Source organism: Centroberyx gerrardi, chromosome 3, assembly GCF_048128805.1.
Source record: "Centroberyx gerrardi isolate f3 chromosome 3, fCenGer3.hap1.cur.20231027, whole genome shotgun sequence".
NCBI classification, from domain to species: domain Eukaryota; kingdom Metazoa; phylum Chordata; class Actinopteri; order Beryciformes; family Berycidae; genus Centroberyx; species Centroberyx gerrardi.
The window spans coordinates 8,250,668-8,270,912 of record NC_135999.1 but is presented as its reverse complement, the minus strand read 5'-3'; the positions used below and the strand labels follow the sequence as shown (position 1 = coordinate 8,270,912).

Genomic DNA, 20,245 nt, shown 5'->3' with positions numbered 1-20,245 from the left:
TCTAAAACATACAGTATATGGTACCTATCGCCTGTCTACTTAAGACTTAATAACAGAAACTAAATTTAGCTTCAAATATAAAATAGATTATATTAAAAAAAAATAGCAAACTCTTCATTTAGAGTTTCATATTGATCACCTTACATATCCCATTGACTTAGGTTTCCAAATGTTTTTCTTGACATTTCGTCCAGACTACATTATTCATGTGTGCCCTGCTCTATCACGATTCCATCACTGCTTTAAAATCAAAGTCATAGTGATAACATCCATAGCTTCTTTGTCTCTTTTATTTCACTTTGTCATTTCATTTCAATATAATTACAGGCACAACTGACTATGGAAACCTCCAGCCTTAGACAAGATGATGCCTTCTGAAAAATGTTCATGTAATTTCACCTCCAGGTCTCTTCAACGAGGTTCTAAACCTCCAGATATTTCCTCGTTCCACAAAATGAACAAAATACAAAAATTCTCAGCTGACTGTCAGAGTTTCTGAAGGCCACTTTGAAGCCTCTCTGAAGTTGACTCTTTTTTCTTTTTAAAGAGGTTCTTGAGCTTTGAGGACTTCTTGCCCTTCTCTTTATTCTTTTTCCTCTCATCTCCACTTTCAGGGGGTGACGCAGTCGGAGATGGGTTGGCGACCCTCGGTGGTGGCAAAGGTGGCTCCACCTCTCCTAGCAGCCTGCTCTGGGGCAAGTTGGGCATTGAGGCAGAAAGGTCACTGAGGCCGGCCGGGGTTGGAGCCATTGAGGTGCAGGACTTCTCCAGGATTCCATCGTACACAAGCTGGCTTAATGGACCAGTGGGTAAAAGCTCTGATAATGGTTTGAATGGCACCAGGGAGGTCATGGTAAGGTCCGGCTGTCCAATCCGACCTGGAGATGAACTTGATTCAGATGCAGCAAACTCCTCCCTCAATATCCTTTGTTTGGGTTGTTCCATGGCAAGATCAAGTCTGTCCCAGGAGATTTTTCCTGTTGGCGTGTCTATGGAACTGTCAATCTTATCTCTCGGTATTCTTCCTCTAAGAGAACCAGCAGACATCTCGAGTTCATCTCTCAATATCCTTCTACTTGCTGAAGATTCTGACCCAAACTCCTGCTTCTCTCTTGAGACCTTACGGGACGAGGTATCTATCATTGCTTCCATTTTCTCTCTAGGTAGCATCTTTCTGGAGGCACCGTCAGTAGAATACTCCAGCTCATCTCGAGATATCTTTCTTGCCGGTGCTCCAACAGTCTCAACCATTTTGTCCCTTGGCATTGCTCTCACAGAGGAATCTAGTTGATATTCTCCTTTATCCCAAGATATCTTTATAGAACCTGTGTCCAGAGACTTTCCCATTGAATCCCTAGTAATTTTCCTGGATATCAAGTCAAACGGAGGCTTGATCTCATCCCGTATAATTTTTCTTGAGGCACTGTCCATTGAAACCCCCATCATATCTCTCGATATCTTCCTGGTTGCCATGTCTGTTGATGTTTCTAATTCATTCCAAAGAATCTTTCTAGCTGTACCATCCAGTGGTAAATCACTTCTATCTCTGTATATATTCCTTGAAGCAGTGTCCATCAAAATCCCCATTTTGTCTCTGTCTATTTTCCGAGCTGCAAACTCTGCTGAGGCTTCCAACTCATCACAAAGCCCTTTTCTAGCTGAAGCATCTACTGAAACTGAAACCTTTGTGGGAGCTTCCATAAAAGACTCAGTGTCGTCTTTGGACATCTTCACAGGAGTTTCCATAGAAATATCCAAGGCTTTATCTTTCACCATCTTCCTGCTGGCAACATCTGCAGAAGCTTCAAGCTCTTCTACGGAGATCTTGCGGACCGGAGGTTCAACAGAAGCTTCTAGTTCTTTACTGGAAGGCTTTCTAATGGAGCTGTCTGCGTACAGGTCCATTTCATCACGATAGATTTTTCGAGAGGAGGAGTCGATGGTGGAGGAGCTAGGAAACATTCTATTAAGAGGAGATGGAGCCATATAATCTGCGTCTGGGAACATCTCCTGGGAGTCTCTATCAGTGAGAGAGAAGGAAGGAAGCAAGGAAGGAAGGAAGGAAGGAAGGAAGGGACAAAGGAAGAACGTTTTATCAGTACAGGCATCATTCAAAAAAGGCAGTTCAGTATGAGCAGATTGTGAAACATAACACTGGACTTTAAAAGCTGTGGAGACATACTGTCTCTTCTGAGGGTTGAGGAAGAGCCCCTCCTCTTCCTCAAAGCAAGGGAATGGAGCTCGGATGGGGATGAGAAGGTCGGGGTCTGAGGAGATCACGGTGGCCGGGGGCTGAGAGATGACCCCGGGACGACGAGAACGACATACGGTGGAACCCCGAGTCCGAGGAGAACGCTTCACTGGTGGAACTGGGGGAGGGCCAAAGGTGAACCAATGAGTGAAATTGTTCAGTTATTATTTTGTCCTCTTGGCTGTTTGCATCATTAGTCTTACTAATATATCACTGTTACTTTTCAATGTATACAGTCCCAGAGTAAATACTGATAAAGAAAATATAATTTAAAGAAAATAGCGTTCAAAATGACTCTCTCTCAATGATGATCAGCAATGCTAATCATCGTCATTACAGTAACTGTCATTACCATAGCTCATCATTTTTGTTACTAACCTGCCATCTGTGGTTTAACTGGAGGAGCAGCGTCTTCTATCAGATCCTCCACAGATCCATGCACCGAGCTGTGGCATGAGCAGGGTTGCTGGGGCACTCTGGGCAACCCCACGACACCGGGGTCTGAGTAGAGCTTAGTGGTGAGGTTAGCCAGGCCAGCGTTCCTGAGGATGGGGAAGCCACACAGGCGCTCAATCTGCTGCCAGCGGTGGAGGCGCTCCCGTAGGCAGGCGGTCACGTCAGACAAGGCGTTCCTTTGGGAGATACAAAGGTGTAAATGAGATATGTGTTACATATTTACTGCGACAACTACATAAACGCATACATATGCCTAAAGAAAGCCTGCATACGTATTGATTTGACTCACTTTGCCTCCAGGATCTTGTGGTCAACCTGGTCTAGAGAGGAGCTGTGAGCTACATGGAGAGTCCCCAGCACAGAACTCCTCTTCTTCTTAATCTTCTCTGCCTGGAAGGAAACAGGATGCGTGGGTCAGTAGGCCGGTAGGTAGGTCAGTCAGTAGGTCAATAGATAGATAGGTAGCTCACTTATCCAGTGCAATTCAGTCAGTGCACATGTCTCGCCATTATCATCACTTTCACAATGATAAAAATTAGTGATACATAAAAGGATGAAGACGAAAAGCTGCTTATGCTTTATTCAGATTATTCGTGTATCCATGCCTTCTTCATGCATTACCTCTTCCTTGGCGGTGACAAGCTGGAGTTCAGCGCTCTGCTTCTTGACGTTGTAGTGCTGGACCTCCACCTCGTGCGTCAGCTGCAGCCACAGCTGGAGGGCCTCTGAGGCAGACCAGCTGGCCTGCATGTCCTTCTCTGCCTGCTTCAGTGCCCCGCGAATCTGGAGGGACAGCACCAACATTAGAGATCAATCCTCAAAAGAATTATGGCTAATTGTAGTTAAATCTTTATTCTACTCAATTTATGGGTCAAACTCAGTGTTTGACAGAAACATAGAATATTTTACTTTGCACTTGACTGATACAGTGCTTCTGTGCTTTAGTTAGGGCCATGTTTCTACCTGCTCCAGCTCTTCCTCTGCATATCGGAGGCGGCTGAGTTCACTGACAGCCCCCTGCCTCAGCTCGTGCAGACGGTGGGCCTCCTCCTGCGCCCCCATGATCTCATCTCTCATCTTCTCCTCTAGGCTCTGTTTCTCCTCCGCCACGTTACGCTTCTCCTCCTGGGCTCGCTCCAGTCTGACAGAACGGAAATGTTTTTAGTGCAGACACACGCACACAAAAAGAGGACTCATTAATTTAGGTGGCAAACAAACAGACACAGAGACACACACAGGTAAACTGCTGTATACTCACTGTCCCTGTAGCTCTCTGAGGCTCTGTTCAGCCCTCTGCAGGCTCTCCAGGTCTTTCATCATCTTGGCAATGTGGACCTTACTGGCTTTGTTTTGTGCCTGGGCGAACCAGCAGCCCCCAACTCCCATCACCACCGATACAATTAGCAGCAGGTCCTTCATATAGTTATGAGGAGGACCTAGATGGGGGAATGCAAGTTCATGTTCACAAGACTGGGTGCTAAAAGAACATATTCAAGACCCAGAGGAATTCAACAACATAGAGTAAGTCTAAATCCCAGGCTAAGGCCTTTACTTCAATGGGTATTTACATTTACACACTGTGTTAGTCTCTTAAATTTGTGGTCAAAAGACAGGGTGTCCTTACGCGTAGGTGGTCCAAACAGCACCACGTCCAGAGCTTTGATGTTGAGCTTCTGCTTGTCTCTCTGGTCCTGAACCCTCAGCTGGCCGCTCAGGAAGGAAGGCTCATTGGCTGCAATCCTGCACACAGATGAGCATTGTTCGTGCTGATTGGATGAAGGTAGGCAGGACAGTTTCAGTGCAGATGTGTTTTTAATCAGTGTTCTATCGTAATATCCTTTATTCGATGTTAGATAGGAGAGTGTTTATATGATTGTTTACATGATCTTGATACAATCTTTGATAGAAGTGTTCTCATTGAAGAGGAAGGGTTAGTCCCTATTTAAACGTATTAGATTATTAGGAGGTGTTGCCCTGAGGGTTTCTCATTGGCTATTCTCACCTGGGGAGGGTGTTTCCATTGACCTTAAAGTCTTTAAAGTTCCTCTCATACTGTGGCAACTCAACAAACTCCTTCAGCCAGCGAAGCACCTCATCTTGAGTCCAGTTATGAACTGACACAGGAAGAGCAAATGACAGTTAGGAATTAAAAGTGAGAGAAAGAAATGTGACATACTTTGGATATAGACACAAAGACTCACTCACTTACCAACCCACACACACATATACAAATACACATACACACCTTCAGATGACTTCCATCCCCTCCAGAGCTCCTCTATAGTGATGTGTTGGTCCTCTCTGTGCAGGTTGCTGTGTTTGTTGGTCTGCTGCTGCTTCATGTCCTCAATGATGAACTACAAAAAGAGAGAGTGAGAGAAAAAGAAAGAGACAAGAGATAAAGGCTTTATGAGACTCGGCCATTTCACTTCAAAGTATAAGGTTAGGGTTCACAAGCACACATTAGCCAAGCACATACTCAACCTCACTGTCCAAAATAAATTGGTTGGGGTGTTGCAATGTGTTATGTACTTATGTTTCAATTTGGGAATACGGAGTGGGTGTATGAGAATGCGAGAATGTATTTTTTTAGAATGGATGCAGGAGCATGAGTGTGTATTGTAAAACGTCAGTGTGAGAGGATGTGTGTGTGTGTGTGTATGAGTATTGCTGCTGTCTTGGAATGTGTCCTTGGCTGTAAACAGAGTCTTCATGTGATGGTTAGAGGAATCTCAGGGCTGTCTTCTGATGAGCCCGGGCCCCTCCCCTGTCGTCTCTATGGCAACTGCAACCCGAGCCCCGGGATACTGTATCCATGGACTACATTCTGGAGGGCCACAACATTCTGGAATTCTGGGTTTACTACAACTAGAAACTCTCTGGGCAAAACATTTATTTACTCTGGGTTGGAAATGTTAAATTGGTGAACACACCAAACATGTAACACAGAATGCAAACACCACAAAGGCGCAATTGCACATACGCACAAGCACACTTCTACATAAATATGCCTTGGCACACATGCACTAAGCCATATTCTTAGATGCTTGCACTTTCATGCTGATGGCTTGTTTGCGTGACTAAATGGAAAACTTTTAAAGGACAGCACCAGTATAATTTTACTTTTGGCTCATTGACAAAATTGTTTTGCCCTAGTAGAAAAAAAACACCACTGGCTTTCCACACACACAGTTTCAGACAAGTTTACAAATCCTGTTTGTGTTGTGTCCTGATGCCAGTCTCTGCCATTCTACGTCTAGTGGCAACAACAACAACTTATAGAGACATTCTGCTTGCTTGGGAGGCATAATACATCATAGCACAGCAAAAAAGAAGCAGAGGATGAATGTATCGACATGTTTTATAACATTAATATTTATGGGATCTGTTTTCAACAGCACAGTTATTTATTTTGTACACGGTTATTTATTTTTTAGTAGGAAAGTGAACATAAGCAAACAAGTGATGTTTGATATAATTGAAATATTCCTTCTCTGCTCTGTTTTCACAATGATGGATCACACCTCTCAGGCAAGCAGTGTGTCTCTTCAAGTTGTTTTTGATAGCACTGGCTGAAGAATAGGAGAGGCGTGACTGAGGAAACAACATAAAGAAGAGTTATAAAGTCAAAGTATGATTGTGAAGGTCACCAGTGCAACTACTAGTGCAAACCAATTTTGTCACTGAGCCAAAAGAAAAATTATACTGTTGCTATCCTTTAAGAAGCATTTGACTGGACCACCAGCCAGGACACCTGTTGTTGTACCCCTGTTTTGCCCCGCCTCGCTCTTGCATGCAAGCATGTACACAAACACACGTGCGTGCGCACACACACACCAGCTATCCAAAGGCCGTAAAAGTTAAAAGGGGAGCGAGTTTTCTACCTCCACACTCTCCTCCACCTCAATCCCTCCATCCTGGTCATCGTCCATCATCTGGTGGATGTTCCGCAGGGCGTCCAGGCTGAAGCGGTCCGACTCGCTCATACAAGGAGGAGACACCACCATGCATGGGTCTACATGGGCCAGGAAGGCAATGACATTTCATCAATCACTATTCAGCTCAACTGGTCGAGGGAGTAACTTTTTCTTTGTATATCACTCCAACAGCATGGAGACAGCATGGATCTACACAGGCCAGATACAAGGTAACATTGCTTCCTTCTGTATGTTCATCGCTCCTCCAAAAGTGAAACACCATCATACAGAGGTCTGGACAGGCCAGGAACAAGGAAATGTCCTTTCATCATTCAGCTCAATATGGGGTGAATGTAATTATTTTTGCTCATACAGGAGTAACACAATGCATCCATAGCTAGGAGAAGGAGGGATGGAGGGTTTACATTCATTCATTCGCTCTTCCCTGCAATTGTAGATCAGAAACATATTTCATCTGTTCAAAATATGGTGGGCCATCAAAGTTTGCTTGCCACCACAGCTAATAGAACATAGGAAATCAACATGGGAATTTAGCCAACACAGTCAGGAATTGGGCCAGTGAATATCATTATCACATTTATCAAAATGAACAATCCAAATAAAAATAGTTTCATGCCTCTACAATCTACTCTATCCCCAAAACTGGGCAACAAACCAAGACTATTCGGTAAGATAAAAATAATCCTGCCCACCACTCTCATATAATAACATAAAAACTGCAATTTATTTAACATTTGACCTGTCTTTTCATCATTCCATCCATCCAATGGTTACACATTTTACCTGCAAATTTATCAGCCCCACTATCCCCAAAGAAATACAACTATAAGCTTAGTCAACACTGCTGAACTTTCCCAAGAGATTGAAAGTTTTTGTCAAGTCGCTGTGTCCTATACAGTGCATGTGAGTCACTCAGTCTAATACATGGGAGGTCTAATACATGGGAAGGTGACATGTGGCCTGCCATCAGTCTAGTCTGTCATAGTGTATGTCCTCAGTGAGTCAGAGTCCATTTCCTTCTCGATGACTCGAGCTGTTTGGTGCACCGAGGGGCCTGGGAGGGGTTGGGGGTCAAAGGTCTGTTGGTCAGCTCCATTGCCAAAGCCAGCTCCAGCAACGCTAGCCGCTCACAGCCCACAAGGTTAAAAGGAGCTATAAGCTGGCCTCTGCTTAATTCAATTCAGCACAGGACAAAAAGGGTATAGGCTAATGCAAGACGATCTAGTGCAATCGGCCACTAATGTGTGGATTAGCGCCAGGCGTGCTTGGAAAAGGTGTGGGATGATGCAAAAAGATGCAAATAGATAATAAATGACTGCAATGAGCCAAATTGATTCATTCTCCAATTCCTACATGTGTTGGTGCTGTGTGTGATTTGACTGTAAAGAGACACTGTATATGCTATCTGTCCACTTCTCTGCAAGACAATGATTTGAAGTGGCAATGAATTGACAGTCAGCTTGACAGTCAGCTGTTTGTGTTGGAACGGTCGGCTGGAGTATCCTGAAGAAGATCAGATACATGAGAAGATGTGGATTGATAGATAGACCTTTTAGAACTACTATCTATAGATGTGACTGTATCCATGTTCCTCAGCCCATCCCCATTACCAGTATAGGTTTATACCAGCAGTAAGCACCGAGAACTGACATCAATCCCCTGGTTGTTGTTTAAAACCTCTCATTTCTCAGATGCTGGAGTTTCTCAACAGTGATGAGACTTCTCTGCTGCGTGGGCTATCAAATATCAGTGGGGCTCTGGGACAGTGAACGTTATCTGTGTCCCCGTGGAACCTTTGACCCGACTTTAACCCTTTCCACTGGTGAGCTGAAGCTGAAGAGTCGGGGACTGGATGGGGCACAAACCTGTACCAGCGTCAAGCCAGCCAGATTAAAAAAAACATAAATCATACTTCTGGTCAAAACTTTCAAAATAAAATCCTTATTGATGAAAGTATTGCAAAATGTTTAAACGTGATACAAAGCCTACCAATGTGAAAACAAAGAATACATGTAAGGGGGAAGAAGTTAATGAAAATAATTGTTTTTCCCCAAAATGTTCTTTTCACAGCATTAGGCTATAGCCAGATAGGCCCATATGCAAGATTCACACACACACACACACACACACACACACACACACACACACACACACACACACAAAGACAACTTGAAAGGATGTCACAAGTTCATGGACATCAATTGGGTATGGCAAGGTGTGGCACTCATTAACATAAGGGAGTCCAAATTAAACCTTATAGTTGTTTTCTTATTAGAATGGAAAGCAAAGATGAAGCATAAATAAGTTTGTTTGGAAGCCATATCTAAAAACTGCACATTCAGGACCAATGCTCACTCTATGTATGTCTTTTGACCTGCCTCTAATAAATGATCACATTGACACAATAACAATATCTTGTCAGCCATGACTGACTCGTTGCTGCGCTTATCCCCAGAGATTTAGTCAATATAATATTCACTATTGCCCTCAAATGATATTAGATGCAGAGACTCTGCTATTCCCTTAGGGTTTAGTTTAGTTTAGGTCTCCAGGACTAAATGTCAAGTCAACCTTTCATTCTGAATGTAAAGCTATAACACTTGCTCTCCTATTCTTATCCCTGGCTCTCTCTTGCTGGCTCCACGCAGCGGCGCGTACCTGTTGGGTCGAAGCCTGCGCTCCCACCGGGAAAGGCGAAACCGTGGAGGTCCCCGACGCCTTGCGCGGCTGCGAAGAGCGCGGCGCGGAGGAAGAGCAGCAACACCGGGGAGAGAGGCAACATGTCAGAGGGTAGATGGACCTGTCAGTCAGGGATGAGAAAATCCACAAAACAGATGGGGCCACTACAGACACCGAGCCCCGTTTAACGCCACGCACCAGTGTCAGTGCGCGAAAAAAGTGTCAAGCGATCTGTGTTGCTATTAACGGAACCCCCAGAAGCGAGATGTGATACTAATGATTCACTTGAGGAATCAGGCAAGATGGATTAGATTAGTGTGCAACTTGAATTCCATTATAAGACAAAACTTTGTAAACCATAAAATAATTAAAAAAAAAAAAAGCAACTCCAAGATATGTTTGCAAAGAGAATCTGCAGAGTGATCCAGATCTGTCTCACAGGAAGGCCGTGCGTAAAAATTGCTCCAAAAATTGATTCGTTTATTCCAGGAAAATGACAGTTTTGCCGTTAAAAATCCATACTTGACCTAATAAAAGACGCCAGGATAAAATGTCCTGAGATTAATCCATCAGTAAGAAAATCCCATGTTATAACCACACCGACCCCAGTTGCATGGAGAGCAGATCTGGGGAACACAAGTTGTAAGGGCGCATGGACATATCCTTTTCAGGTTAGAAGACGTTTAAATGGAAAGTGCATATATAGGCTACATATAATCCTGAGTCATGTACAAACACGTTCCTCTGTTCCCCGTGTAGTCTGTTTGGTCTCAGCTTTTGGTCTTCATAAGAGAAGTCAGCTCTCCGAACTTGTCCACGCGCTGTCTGCTCTCCCCCCTCTCACCCCTTGTCTTGGAAACACGGCGAGCTGTGACGTCCTTGCCTGGAATTGACGGTCTCTCTCTCTCTCTGTCATACACACACACACACACACACACACAGCCGGCAAATAGATGCACATTGTTATGTACTTGGATATGACTTGTTACAGAACTGAACAACTGTTTATGGATGAACCTATATCATGTTCTTACTGTCCAATTGTTAACTTAAAAAAGTGGTGGTGGTACTGGTTCTGGTTTTGCTGCAGGACCTCTTGGAAACCTTTAACGGCCCCTGGGGGTCCCCGGACCCCACTTTGACAATCCCTGCCTTACAGCAAGACTATCATGATAGGAGTAGCATGTCATATGTCATGTCATGGCCTGGCTGTCTGGGAATGACAGTTGCTTTCTCCATTGAGGTCTATATCTGGCTTAGTATTTGATGCTAAGTCGCTTCCACAGAAACACACTCAGACACACACACACACACACACACTCTCACTGTCTAGCTTCTTAAACTTTGAACTATTATTCGAACCACCAAGAGGATGAGGGACACAAACAGACCCTGCCACCACCCCCACCACACACACACACACACACACACACACACAGTTTCATGGTAACAGTAACAAGTGTCAGGTTTCATTCCAGCGATCCTCCTCCCAGTCTAAAAATACAGCGGGGCAGTTTTGACCCCTAGCCTGTGGAGCATGCGCAGGTGACAAGTGTCCATCAAGGCCTCAGCAGGCGCTCTGTGCCAGAATCCAAGTGTGTGTTTTATATGCTCCCATCGCGCCTGCTCTGCTCACTGCTGATGAGATAAGATGCACTTTATTGATCCCCTAGGGGAAATTCGGGATGAGAGATAGAGAGAGGGAGGAAGATGCAACAGTAAAAGAAAATGGGCTAAAAGAAAGACCCATGTATACCAACGTCAAACATGTGAAAACACCTGAGAAACAAACATCCACCAAAACAGACAAGTGATATGCCAACTTCAGCTTTTTTTTTAATTCATGACCTTTCATTGAAGAACACTGGCAGATTGATTCGCTTTTAAAGGGACTTAATCAACAGGACAAAGATTGACAGGATGGAGGGATGATACAGGGAGAGAAAGGAGGGAGTGGTTGGTCAGAGACAACAGACAAGTTGTTATAGGAAAGAGCACTTTTTCTGTGAATACAAGAGTAAGGCAAATGCCTGTAGAGCTGCCTGGATGACATTCTTTTTGCATGCTAGCTCTTAGTTGTCGTCGTGTCAGTACTATCTTACTTCACACCTGGCCCTACAGAGCTGCATGCTCAACAACCAAAACAAGGCAGTTCAGAATGTGGGAACAAGGAAGAAACTAAGATGGTAGATTGGGGATCCAATATCTTTGTGAGTCAAAATTTTCAAGAAATTGCTAATTATTCAGGATCAAACATTAAACCAACTCAATATTTTGGAATGGACTGAGATTTTGTCAGGTGTGCCAGTGACCAAAAACATCCCTCGACCTCTGCAGAAACCGTGTCGGGCACCAGGCTACAATGTTGTAGGAATACTGAAAAGTGCATCCTTTTTCAACCTGCTGTGATAGCATTTATATGAAACATAATTTGATCGAATCAAGTGACATACCTGCACAAATCCAACTGTTGTATATTCATGAGAACATAAAAAGAAAACAATGGAGAACGCAGGCAAAGACTATTCAAATGGGGCTCAATGGTACCACAAACATGTTGCTGGATTGTTATGTACGAGTGTTAAAACCTCATAATGTACACTTAGGCAAGAGCAATGTTAGTGGTCATTGTAACAGAGAGGAAAAGCTCTACAACCAATGGTACCAACATGAGCGGGAACATTCTTCCATAACATCAGATCCCAGGCCGGTTTTAGTTTTGCAGCTTATAATGGTTAGTTAAAATGTGAATGTACAAACTGACCGAAGAGCAGGAAAAAAAGAAACCAGTTAAATTCTAGTCACTATACAGTAAAGATGTAGTAACCTATCCCCATAACAAGAGTAACTATCCCTTTTCAATGTGTTACAGCACCAATGATACAAAGGACAGGAAGTTACAATGCACCCATTTGAGACCAGAGGCCATGACGTAAATACTTAGCTTTGCAACCAGTCGATCTACTTTGTAGCATCTTAGGCATGCTGAATATGTGCTAACAATATACAAAGTGATTACCTCATTGGCATGAAAACTACCAACTGGCAGTAAGATGGCCAACCTACCACATTTAATTGTTACTTTTAATCTTTCAATCTTTAAATACATGATAGAAAACAGGCTACTTTGTGAGAAACAGTAAGCAAGACGAAGAGCTCTCTCACATAGGTAGTGGTTTTTAAGGCAAAGGTAATTTGAATTCTCACTGGCTAGTTTAGTGAGAGTCAGTCCAAGCTTTCCATTTACATGTTCACCCTACTGAAGTAGAGTAAACGGAGAGGCAGGAAAAAAGGAAACACGTTGACGTGAGAACAGATGTGGTGGGATTTGATTCTGTACAGAGCATTTATCGACCAGTCCCAGGGTTTCTGCAGTTAGTCACCATGTTGGACAAAGCCCAATTCAACAAGGCTGAACCCCAGCAACATTTTGTTGAGCAGTAGGTGAACTGCGAGGGGAGCACTGCAGGCTACAAGGCAGAGACGGTGTTAAAGCTCTTCTTCCAACACTTTGGCCCAAACTCAAAAAGAAACTTAAGGCCCCTCTGAACTACCATGCTATATGCACAGAGACCGATCTTAAAAAGGACTGGACAGATGTAAGCTTTACTCAGCCCCTCTCCTTATATTACACCTTTCTTCTTTACTCCATGTCTCCCTCTGAAAATATATAAGAGGGGAAAACTCTCCCAAATGAATCCTTTTTGTTGAAAGGCTTCGCTGGTGTGAAAAAGAAGTGGTACCACCATATCACCATAGTACAATTCTGTGCATGTGGCCAGGGTCAGAGTGGGGCTAAGTTTAAACTTGAGTTTAAGCATTCTGGTACAAAAACAGCAAACTGATTAGAAATCACAGGCCTTGGTCTCCCGGAATACACTGATAGTGTATTACACATTAACATCATACACATATACACTACACTCATCAAAAACATATTTTTGATATAAAAAAGTCTAGTAAGAGACTGATCAATTAAGGCCAGTGGCCTGGAAGATCTAAGGCAGCTAGGCAAACAACAACTGCAGGCAGATATGGGCATGTCTCAATCGTCTGAAGAGTCTCCTTCCAAATCTAGCCTCATCTCTTCATTTGCATCACTGTGGAAGGTGTAGGATAGTGAAGGCTGCGTAATGACTGTTGAGATGAAGTCTGCATGTTACTATCCAGTTCCAATACACAATAGAGCAAATGAAAGAAAGAGGCAAGGAGAAAAGTGGAGGAGCCCCAGTCAGATTATTGAGACAGGTATGCCATTTCCACCTTGCCCTCCCCATTGAGACAAAACTCAAATGGGGGCCAACAAAATGACAAATCATTCTATTTGGTAACAAAAGTGAACTTACTATGCAGTATCATACAAAAAATGTGAAAATGTACCTCAGCAAAAGCTTATAAAATATCATACGAATAAAATAATATAATAATATTCCTTGGTCCGTAGAAACTATGTTACTATTAGAACGTATTTTCCCCAACAGCTTTTCCCTTGCACACAACTGATAAATCATCAAGCTCTTCTGTAAAAAACATGACCTCGGTAGAAAGTAAGCATGGTGAAAATGTCTTCCAAACCCACAGATATATAAAACAAAACGGTTCTTTTTTTTTTTTTTTATAAAACAGGCTTCAGTGAGAGTCGGGTGCCAGAGGAAATAGATCCATCTTCGTTGAGGTGAAGAAGATCTTGGATCTCAAGATCCTGAATGGGGCTTCTGTCATATCCACAACAATCCACACGAGGGGGCTAAAGAGAAGAATTAGTTATCACAAGTCTTTTCTGTGAACTTGTCTTTTTCTTTGCACTCCTGATGAACACAACTGCTCTCTGATGAAGAGTTACTGACTTGGTGTGCGGTTCTTCACAGGTCCATGAGCCTCTTTGGGAAGTACATGCACACTTTTGCTCACTCATTCATTTACAACACACACACACACACACACACACAGACACACACAAATAGATATTACTATGACAGCACCGACATGGCCGACGCCCCTGACGACATACTACTGGCCGAGTCGCTGATGGCGTAGGCCCCCTGGCCGTCCCCGAGCCCGGCCAACGAGGAGGAGGACGATGGCGAGGACGAGGATGCCGGTGATGACGAAGAGGTGCTGTGTGAGCGCAGAATGGCCCCGGCGGCGCTGCAGTGGGGTCGGGGGCCCGGTTCGGGGGTGTAGGTGAAGGTGAGGGCGGTGGCGTAGATGATTCCATCGCTGCGAACCAGGGTGACGGGGACTTGCACCGGCTGTCTGACCCAGCGCCAGCCCTCCCTGAAGGCCGAGATGTCTGGGACCACACACAGGACGCTCTCTCCACACCTAGGGGACAGGCGGATGAGACGAGGTTTGAGTGGTGCAAGGCAAACACGCACACGCACACGCACACGCACACGCACTCGCACTCGCACTCGCACACACACTCACACTCACACTCACACTCACACACACACTCACACACCTGTACATGGTGTCAGCCTCCACGTCTCCAAACCAGACTCTGAGGTTAGGGGTGAAGTTCTGTCCTGTCAGCTCCAACATTGCCACGTCTCCACCTCCGTTCAACTAGACACAGAGACATGCAGGAAAGGTTTTGAGTCTGTGTGGGCCCGTACAAGCTTAATCGAAGCTTAGAGAGGAAACCGGGTAACCGACCTGCTGTTTACTGTCTGTGCATAAGAGACAAAAAGTGATTAAGTGCCAGCTACAAACACATGTGTACCTGTAGACTCTCCACCACAGGGACAGGTGTGACAGGCGTGGGGACAGGTCCCATGCCCTCGAAGAAGGTGTATTCTGCCTTGTCAGTGCTGATGATGGTCCAGGAAGCCCCGTCGTTAATCATCTCCTTATTAGTCTCTTTGGGGCAGGGTGTGGCCTGGAGAGAAGTCAGACATAAATTCAATTTCCCAATTCCATATCTAATGAGGGGAAAAACACAGAGCTTGCCAATGTTTCCTGACTGGGACCCAGATTAGAATTCAGTTTTTGTCCTGGAACCTGGGCTCATTAAAACACATAGCTAGACTTCTCATGTGGGTGCTAATCTCACAGCACACACACCTCCACTAGGCGAAGCTCTCGGGACACTTGGTATTCTGTTGCTTACAGAAAGAAATGGCACTACTTTTTAGCTGAGCTGACAACACTTCTTTCAGAAGAAGCCACTGAGAGAATAATCGCAGAGGTGACATTCTCAAAATTACTTTCAGTTCAAAGATTTAAACTGCTGCATCTTTCAAACATCATTTTCTGCTTTGATTTTTAACTAAGAAGTCCTTCGGTGGCTTTTCCATATAGGCAATGTTTAGCTGCACACAGATAAGGGAAAAAAAGTGAGTTTCGACAAAAGATATCTCCTCCTATTGAAGCAACCACAAACACACAATGGTGACAGAAGCAAAATCTTTATGAAAATCTAAATAGTCATTTGGAAGAAGTTCATATCGGGAACTCAAGAAAACATTTGACAAATTGAAAACTGGTCAAAGTAAAAGAGGCTGTGTCAGTGTGTGTGTGTGTGTGTGTGTGTGTTTGCGTACCTGGAACTGGATAATCCTCTCTTGTGAAAGACAGAGATACATTCTGTCTGTATCTTTCAGGTAGAAGGCACACTTGTGCAGCTGGGACACCGGGTCGTCCGCATCCAACAATGCTGTCTGCTTGTCCACTTTACGAATGACCTGGAGAGTTGGGGCAAACACACACACACCCGTCGCAAAACACATAGAAACACCCCTACATAACGCAAATGTGTACAAACTGATACATAGCAACTCAAACACACTGGGACACACTGCGTACACACACCTACAAACACCCACACACTACAAATGCTTACATGCACTTAAAAACACCCATGTGGCATCACTGCTCACTTTCTCACAAACAGACTGACACAGACACACACATACCAGTCTGGGCAAGGCCATGCCAGTAACAGAGCAGACCAATTTGACCGTCTGGCCATAGTGAATATAACCGTCTCTCACAGCAAACTCCTCTCCTTCTGACTCCTCATCGTCCACTAGACAGAAAGAGAGAACACATGCATAATGTTATTTTTATCCCTATGTTTATAAATCCCTTCTCTAGCTCTTACATAGGCGTCCCTGATCAGTGTCATTTATTGGTTGTGGAGGTTGATTGCAAATTGCCAAGGAACATAATCAAAAAAGAAAACAATATCATTAAAACATGAGTACACAATCACTGTTAAGCACTGTTAATAAGGTCATAATAAACTTGAAGGGAATAGAGAAAAAATGAAACAAAGAAAGAACAAGGAGAGAATGTGTGACTCACAGAGGTGGATGTGGAAGGCCCCCCACTGCTGGGAGCTGGCATGGAAGTTTCCCCCCTCCACATGAAGATACCTGGTACTGACCGTCTGGGAGCGCAGACGGTTAAACAACGCCACCTTCGTCCCCGACGCTATACACACTGGAGTAGAGAGGGAGAACGAGAGAGCGAGAGAGAGAATAAGGAAGTGTATCTACGGTCAACGAGAAACCGTGGAGTTGAACAATATACTTGATCTTTGAAACCGAAATGTCAGCGCGCAGTGAAACCATACAGCTGTACTTTACACTTGCGTGTGTGTGTGCATGCGTGCGTGCGTTCACACATATTCCCACTCACAGTCTGCATTCTTCAGGGATTGTTTCTTCTTGGAGGGCTTGGAGATGACCTTGATCCTCTTGCTGAGGAAGACTCCTATGTCGGAGCTGTTCCCATACAACATCTTCACAGAAAGCATGAAGTGTTTCCTTTTATCCGAGTCACTGATGTACAGCGTCTTAGCTGTGCAGAAGTGCTAATGGGGAGGGGAAGATATAGGTTAGGGGTTTTGTGCGTGTGTGTGTGTGTGTGTGTGTTTGTTTGCTTGTCCCTCTTTCACCTCCCTCTCTCCCTCTGATAGCATGTTTATCAGCTGAAAGGGTGCAGAGGACATGCAAGAATATCAACTCTGAGTGTAAATGTAGTTAAAGAACAAATTCAGCGTGATTTAAGTTTTTGCAAATGTTTTACATTTTCTAACGTCAATTGTGACAGTTTTTACATGCATGGGCCACGATTAAAGATATTTTTAAATCAGTTTTGCCACACCTCTCAGTCTCATTCACTCCCATTCAGTTCCAAACGGCATAGAAAACAACTCTGGAGACTTCCAATTCAGATGGTAAAGGCAACCCATCAATGTGAACTAGAGGCCGCCGACTGTGTTTTGAAGTTTCATCACAACGCTAATATCAGGTTATCAACTTTTACATTTTGAAAGAACTTCCGCTCACAGATTCAAACCACAAGATAAGACAGGAGGCGCCGTCTTACTTAATTTTCCTCGCCAAAATAAAAGTTTCAACCAAAAGCTGATGTTCACTGCGGCTGTTTTTAAAACCCAAATTCTGTCAATCACAACCCATTCAAGCCAACAGACAAACCAAAGCAAGATGCTTCTGGTAGCTTTAGTTCATAAAATTAAATGGAGAATAAAGTTTGATTTTACACAATTACATCATAAAATTGGTGCCCTCTTCTTTACTGGGAGGACCTCATAATATTTAGACAGCGTTTATGAATTTCTGAATTTCCCCAAGGGGATTAATAAAGTGCTATCTTATCTTATCTCAAAATATTTACTTTGAAAAACTCCATGACAAGCGGGAGAAATAGCAAATATCCCATAACGTGATAAAAGCACTGGAAAACCATCTACAAAAACTCCAGTCATTATAGAATTATCCTTTTTGCAACAACAACAACACAGGATATGGTTAAAGTGAAAAGGGAAGCAGCTCACATGTGTACAGTGCATGCTGTGGTTATTTTGTGTATACTTTGGTGCATCAGTGGTGGAACAAAAATTCAGACAGAGAGCTAGAGACATTTTCTAAATAACTTGTATGATGTTAGCATGAGTGAACTAGGGGAAGTGTGTGTGCCGTGTAGGTTGCACACATTATCAGAAAGACACATCAATAAAACCACTGGAGTAATGCGTTATGACGAATGTGTACCGACCTTCCCCTCCAGGTTGAGCTGCTGCATCTCCTGCTCACTGTTGCCTATGCCAATGAAGGCACAGGGCTGGGCCTCCTGCTCCGAGCAGCCCTCCCTCTCCATCGTCTCCAGCTTCTTCTGCCAGCCACTGCCCATCAGATACACACACGGTGGAGGGCAGAAAAACCTAATTGAGACAAGAAGAGGTCAAAACACATACACAAGGTGGCCCAATGTGTCTATTTGGACCTGTAGATATCTCACGCTCTCTCCAATACACACACACATTCAACAAACGCAGCTGATAACAGTCACACACCAACCTTTTCTCATTGCCATATGACTTCTGTGCAACTTTTGCGTGTAGTATAAGCACTGTTTGATCATCTTTCTCCTTCAAGTAATTCCTCATAGCCTCCCTAAGGGGGAAAACACAAGATAGCATTTTGACAGCGCAGCACACATTGTGCCAGTATGAAAACAGCATCTACTTTGACAGAGTTAAGTTGTTTCCCTAAAGCATTTTGTACCGAGGGCTTGCTAGAACTGGGGTTGTGCATGGGGTGATTTTGCCTGTGGTTGCTTTTACCTTGTCAAACGTTGAGGTTGAGGTCGCTCACCAAACTTCCTGCAAAACCAAACCATTAACTTGGAAGTTGTGTACACATGGTTTCAACGCAGGGGTAAATGTAGCCGAGCTCATAAAAACAACACATTGGCCTGAAGGTTTAATACTAGGATGGCAAAGTTAGTGACATTTGAAATGGATTAATGCAGTGGTCAGGGTGGCCAAACATTTTCATATCAAGGACCCAAATAAATACACATAAGACCATAGACCCAGATTGTGTCCTCTGTTGTGAGATATGGCTTGGTATAGAGCCATTCAACTGTGTAATACTGTACATGGTTAATAGTAGCCCACAGTGGTACAGTAAAACCTCTGAACAGAGCAGTCGTCCTTTCACATTCCCTCTGTGCTAGTTTCTAGTGATCAATAGTGAAATCAAACTACTCCGTGCTCTAATGTAACACTGTTTCCAGTCTGAGAAGTAACATTGTTACTTTGTTGTTTTACTCAACTTTCTCGACCCGAACGTACATATCATAACATACAAAAGAAATAAGCCAGGAAGTCAAACACAGAGACTGATAAAACTCGCTTCTGAAAGACACTAAGTTAATATCGTACGATAGTTCAGCAAGTAAGGTAGAGAAAGTAAGTGATACTGCGAAGAAGAGTGGCGACTTTTGGAGAACAACTGGCCCAACATTGAGCCACAGACAAAGTAGCATGTAACAGTTAGTGTGGGTCCAGTTTGTTGAGGCCACAGGCAGCGACATCAACACTCCAAAAACATTCTGCAAAAACTCAACAAAATCGCAAAAGCTCACTAAAGCAACCAAACTAAACTTTTCAACAATTCTAGCTTCATTTTGCTTTGAATTTCAACACTTACCCCGTCACAACGGGCGCCATCTTCCAATAACTCTCCCCCCCAAAAAAGTCCAACAATCGCGAGATCCCTCCCCCAGCCCCTTACCAAAGCCAACGGCACAACAGAAGAACCAGACTGGAAGGAAAAGAAGAAGGGAGAGAAAGAGGGGGAGGTGTGACGGGGTAAAGGGGTGAGAAGAGAGGGAGGGAGGGAGGGAGGGGGCGACGGGCAGAGGGCAGACGCCACAACAACAGGCGTGGGAAAGTTACCAAGTCGCGCGAGACCAGAAAAACTCTCACAATAGACATGAATGAAGGTAGACCAATCCTATCGCGAGATGAAGAGATACCCTCATAACCTGCTCGTCTTTTTTTTTTCACAAGGCACCGCACTGTAACTCGATTCCCACGCCTTATTGAGCAATAAACTCAGCTACACCTCTCTGCACTGAAGGGCTAGAAAAGACACCTCGAGGA

General features: G+C 44.0%; 2 protein-coding genes across 3 annotated transcripts; both read right to left on the bottom strand.

Moving 5' to 3' along the window:
- Nucleotides 1–380: 380 nt before the first annotated feature.
- On the bottom strand, nucleotides 381–9,427 carry stim2a (tromal interaction molecule 2a). The gene is made up of 12 exons (XM_071901842.2): nucleotides 9,331–9,427; nucleotides 6,592–6,722; nucleotides 4,953–5,064; nucleotides 4,710–4,821; nucleotides 4,332–4,447; nucleotides 3,966–4,143; nucleotides 3,671–3,848; nucleotides 3,329–3,490; nucleotides 2,997–3,097; nucleotides 2,630–2,883; nucleotides 2,183–2,369; nucleotides 381–2,020 (listed from the first exon to the last, which is right to left on the bottom strand). Exons 1-12 carry the CDS (start codon nucleotides 9,425–9,427, stop codon nucleotides 487–489), a joined length of 3,162 nt encoding a protein of 1,053 aa, XP_071757943.2. The 3' UTR covers nucleotides 381–486.
- A 1,708-nt stretch (nucleotides 9,428–11,135) lies between these two features.
- rbpja (recombination signal binding protein for immunoglobulin kappa J region a) lies at nucleotides 11,136–19,858 on the bottom strand. Of its 2 annotated transcripts, none has more exons than XM_071901815.2 (11): nucleotides 19,791–19,858; nucleotides 18,920–18,958; nucleotides 18,654–18,749; nucleotides 18,352–18,517; nucleotides 16,969–17,143; nucleotides 16,633–16,770; nucleotides 16,242–16,354; nucleotides 15,870–16,010; nucleotides 15,050–15,205; nucleotides 14,789–14,892; nucleotides 11,136–14,649 (listed from the first exon to the last, which is right to left on the bottom strand). In XM_071901815.2, the coding sequence occupies exons 1-11, from the start codon at nucleotides 19,808–19,810 to the stop codon at nucleotides 14,295–14,297; spliced, it is 1,503 nt and encodes a 500-aa protein (XP_071757916.1). In that variant the 5' UTR covers nucleotides 19,811–19,858; the 3' UTR covers nucleotides 11,136–14,294. The 2 variants fall into 2 exon arrangements, with proteins under 2 accessions (XP_071757916.1, XP_078138593.1); XM_078282467.1 differs by having other exon boundaries at nucleotides 16,320–16,354.
- Between the last annotated feature and the right edge of the window lie 387 nt (nucleotides 19,859–20,245).

What these genes read in the sequence shown, in the direction of transcription:
- stim2a (XM_071901842.2), bottom strand. Translation starts at nt 9,427, where the DNA reads ATGTTGCCTCTCTCCCCGGTGTTGCTGCTCTTCCTCCGCGCCGCGCTC. An exon ending in GGGATGGAAGTCATCTGAAG is followed by an intron (nt 4,822 to 4,952) that starts GTGTGTATGTGT and finishes TTCCTGTGTCAG; the next exon opens with TTCATAACTGGACTCAAGAT. An exon ending in CAGAGGAAGAGCTGGAGCAG is followed by an intron (nt 3,491 to 3,670) that starts GTAGAAACATGG and finishes CTGTCCCTCCAG; the next exon opens with ATTCGCGGGGCACTGAAGCA.
- rbpja (XM_071901815.2), bottom strand. Translation starts at nt 19,810, where the DNA reads ATGGCGCCCGTTGTGACGGG. An exon ending in GCATGGCCTTGCCCAGACTG is followed by an intron (nt 16,011 to 16,241) that starts GTATGTGTGTGT and finishes CCAACTCTCCAG; the next exon opens with GTCATTCGTAAAGTGGACAA. An exon ending in AGAGGATTATCCAGTTCCAG is followed by an intron (nt 15,206 to 15,869) that starts GTACGCAAACAC and finishes ACTTCTCTCCAG; the next exon opens with GCCACACCCTGCCCCAAAGA.